Raw genomic sequence first — 2,554 nt, 5'->3', positions numbered from 1 at the left:
CTTTAGCCGAGCAGCAGCCGGGAAGGGGGGAAGCCGGTGGCTGTTGGTCCGGATTCCTCCTGCTTGTGTTTCCCCGGGGGTAAGCGGTGTTTTGCCGCTCCTCACCTGGCACTGGGGCTGCGCGTGCACCGGCTTCGGCTAGAGACGCGGCACGCGTTGGCCGTAACTCCCTGCCGTACTGGCACTCAGTGTGAGCAAGGCACCGTGGCAGCCTGGGACCCCATTCCCAGTGCATCCAGCTGAGCCACTTTCATCTGTGCCGGACCCGTGGGGTGCTCTGTGCCATGGGGAAGGGTTCCCGGCACCCCATGGGAAGGAGCGGAAGCGGTCAGTGGGAACAACCGCGGGATCGGCCTTTTCATGAAGCCGTGAATGGCTCTTTGGCAGCTGAGCGGCTCCAGGCATCAACGCCAACCAAAGGCACATGATGGTCAGATGGGTCCCGCATCCCCCAGCCTGCCCGGGCTCCCTCCGGCGCCAGGCTTTGCCGGGGTGCAGGCACAGCATCACATTTAATCGTGCCTTTGATGATCCCTATTGGACCCATTGCTCGCCCCATGGCAAAACACCTTCCCCGGGGCCAGGCCAGGCTGGTGGGTCTGATGGGGATCCTGGCCCCATGCACGGGGACTGGGAGGGGCGCTTGGGCTCCTGCAGTGAGGAGGATCCCACCAGGGTCCCCAAGGTGCATGGACACCGCAGGGCACACGGGACCCCAGTGTCTGTGGACCCTCCCCCAGGGCACGTGGACCCGCCAGGGCACGTAGGCCTGCAGGGCACATGGGACCGCCCGAGACACAGAGTCCCCCAGAGCGCAGGGATCCCCCCAGCACACACAGGACCCCAGGACACTTGGGGACCCCAAGGTGCACAGTGCCCCAGGGCACAGAGGACCCCTATGGCACACAGCCCCCCAAGGTGCACGGCCCCGGGGGTTGCGTGGACCCCTTCCAGGGTATGTGGGATCCCCGGGCACATGATGACCTGAAGCGGTCGGGCTCCCTAGGGCCATGTCAGGGGTCCAGCAACCCCGGCCTCTGTGGTGGCTCCCCCGGCTGCCGGGGTGCCGCTGTCATGCGGGTGCCCACCCTCCTCGGGAGGAGGAGCCGCGGGAGCCGGGGCAGAGAAAGGGCCCTTTCTTCCCCATCACCCTGGGCCGGCGGTCGCACGGCTGCGGGGACACTGGGCAGAGCTGGCGAGGAGGGCAGCCGTGACACCGGGAGTCCCAGCGGGCACGCGGCATCCCCGGCACGTCCCCGGGTGGTGGAAGCCCACATCCCCAATTCCTCCACATCCCCTTGGCCTCGCCGCTGGGCGTTGCGGGAGCACTGGCGGGACAGGACGGGGGCTCAGGGGGTGTGTGGGCACTGCGGGGGGCCCTGTGGCTGAGGTGGGGATCATGTCGATGCTGGCCCCCCTGCGCCTGCTACGTGAGCCCTGGAATGCCAGCGAGGGCAACCAGAGCAACACCGGGGCCGGCAGCGCCTGGTGCCAGGGGCTCAACATTCCCAGCGAGCTCTTCCTCACGCTGGGACTGGTGAGCCTGGTGGAGAACCTGCTGGTGGTGGCTGCCATCCTGAAGAACAGGAACCTGCACTCACCCACGTACTACTTCATCTGCTGCCTGGCCATCTCCGACATGCTGGTGAGCGTCAGCAACCTGGCAGAGACACTCTTCATGCTGCTGATGGAGCACGGCGTGCTGGTGGTCGACACCAGCATCATCCGCCACATGGACAACGTCATCGACATGCTCATCTGCAGCTCCGTCGTGTCCTCCCTCTCCTTCCTGGGGGTCATCGCCGTGGACCGCTACATCACCATCTTCTATGCCCTGCGCTACCACAGCATCATGACGCTGCAACGGGCCATGGTGACCATGGCCAGCATCTGGCTGACCAGCACCGTCTCCAGCACTGTCTTCATCACCTACTGCCACAACAATGCCATCCTCCTCTGCCTCATTGGCTTCTTCCTCTTCATGCTGGTCCTCATGCTGGTGCTCTACATCCACATGTTCGCCCTGGCCCGCCACCACCTCCGCAGCATCTCCAGGCAGCAGAAGCAGCCCACCGTCTACCACGACAGCAGCCTGAAGGGAGCCATCACGCTCACCATCCTCCTGGGCGTCTTCTTCATCTGCTGGGGGCCCTTCTTCTTCCACCTCATCCTCATTGTCACCTGTCCCACCAACCCCTTCTGCACCTGCTTCTTCAGCTACTTCAACCTCTTCCTCATCCTCATCATCTGTAACTCGGTCATCGACCCCCTCATCTATGCCTTCCGGAGCCAGGAGCTCCGGCGGACGCTGCGGGAGGTGGTCCGCTGCTCCTGGTAGGCAGCGGGACATGGGTAACGGCACGGCCGTCCCTGCTGCGGGACGGACGGACAGACAGACGGACGGATGGGACGGGACACGCCATGGGGCATCCCCTTCCGGCACCCCGATCTGGGCTGACAGGTTCGCGGTACCCAATAAAAGGCTCTTTGCAGTGATGCTGTGGCTGGCACTGCCGGGCAGCCCGCGGGGGAGCCCCGGGGCACCGGGGCGGGG

General features: G+C 65.4%; 2 protein-coding genes across 2 annotated transcripts in view; both read left to right on the top strand.

Moving 5' to 3' along the window:
• The first annotated feature begins 1,377 nt into the window (after positions 1-1,377).
• MC1R (melanocortin 1 receptor (alpha melanocyte stimulating hormone receptor)) lies at positions 1,378-2,448 on the top strand. The gene has a single exon (XM_010579554.1). It carries the CDS (start codon positions 1,400-1,402, stop codon positions 2,336-2,338), a length of 939 nt encoding a protein of 312 aa, XP_010577856.1. The 5' UTR covers positions 1,378-1,399; the 3' UTR covers positions 2,339-2,448.
• The window catches only part of TUBB3 (tubulin, beta 3 class III), a 3,890-nt gene continuing 3,684 nt past the window's right edge, over positions 2,349-2,554 (top strand). Inside the window, exon 1 of the mRNA XM_010579693.1 lies at positions 2,349-2,468. Within this exon, the coding sequence (XP_010577995.1) occupies positions 2,349-2,468 (120 nt within the window). The remainder of the gene's footprint in view (positions 2,469-2,554) is intronic.

Source organism: Haliaeetus leucocephalus, unplaced genomic scaffold (assembly GCF_000737465.1).
Source record: "Haliaeetus leucocephalus isolate CR32 unplaced genomic scaffold, Haliaeetus_leucocephalus-4.0 Scaffold668, whole genome shotgun sequence".
Classification (NCBI taxonomy): Eukaryota; Metazoa; Chordata; class Aves; order Accipitriformes; family Accipitridae; genus Haliaeetus; species Haliaeetus leucocephalus.
The sequence above is the reverse complement of the archived record's forward strand: the minus strand, read 5'-3'. Positions and strand labels throughout refer to the sequence as shown.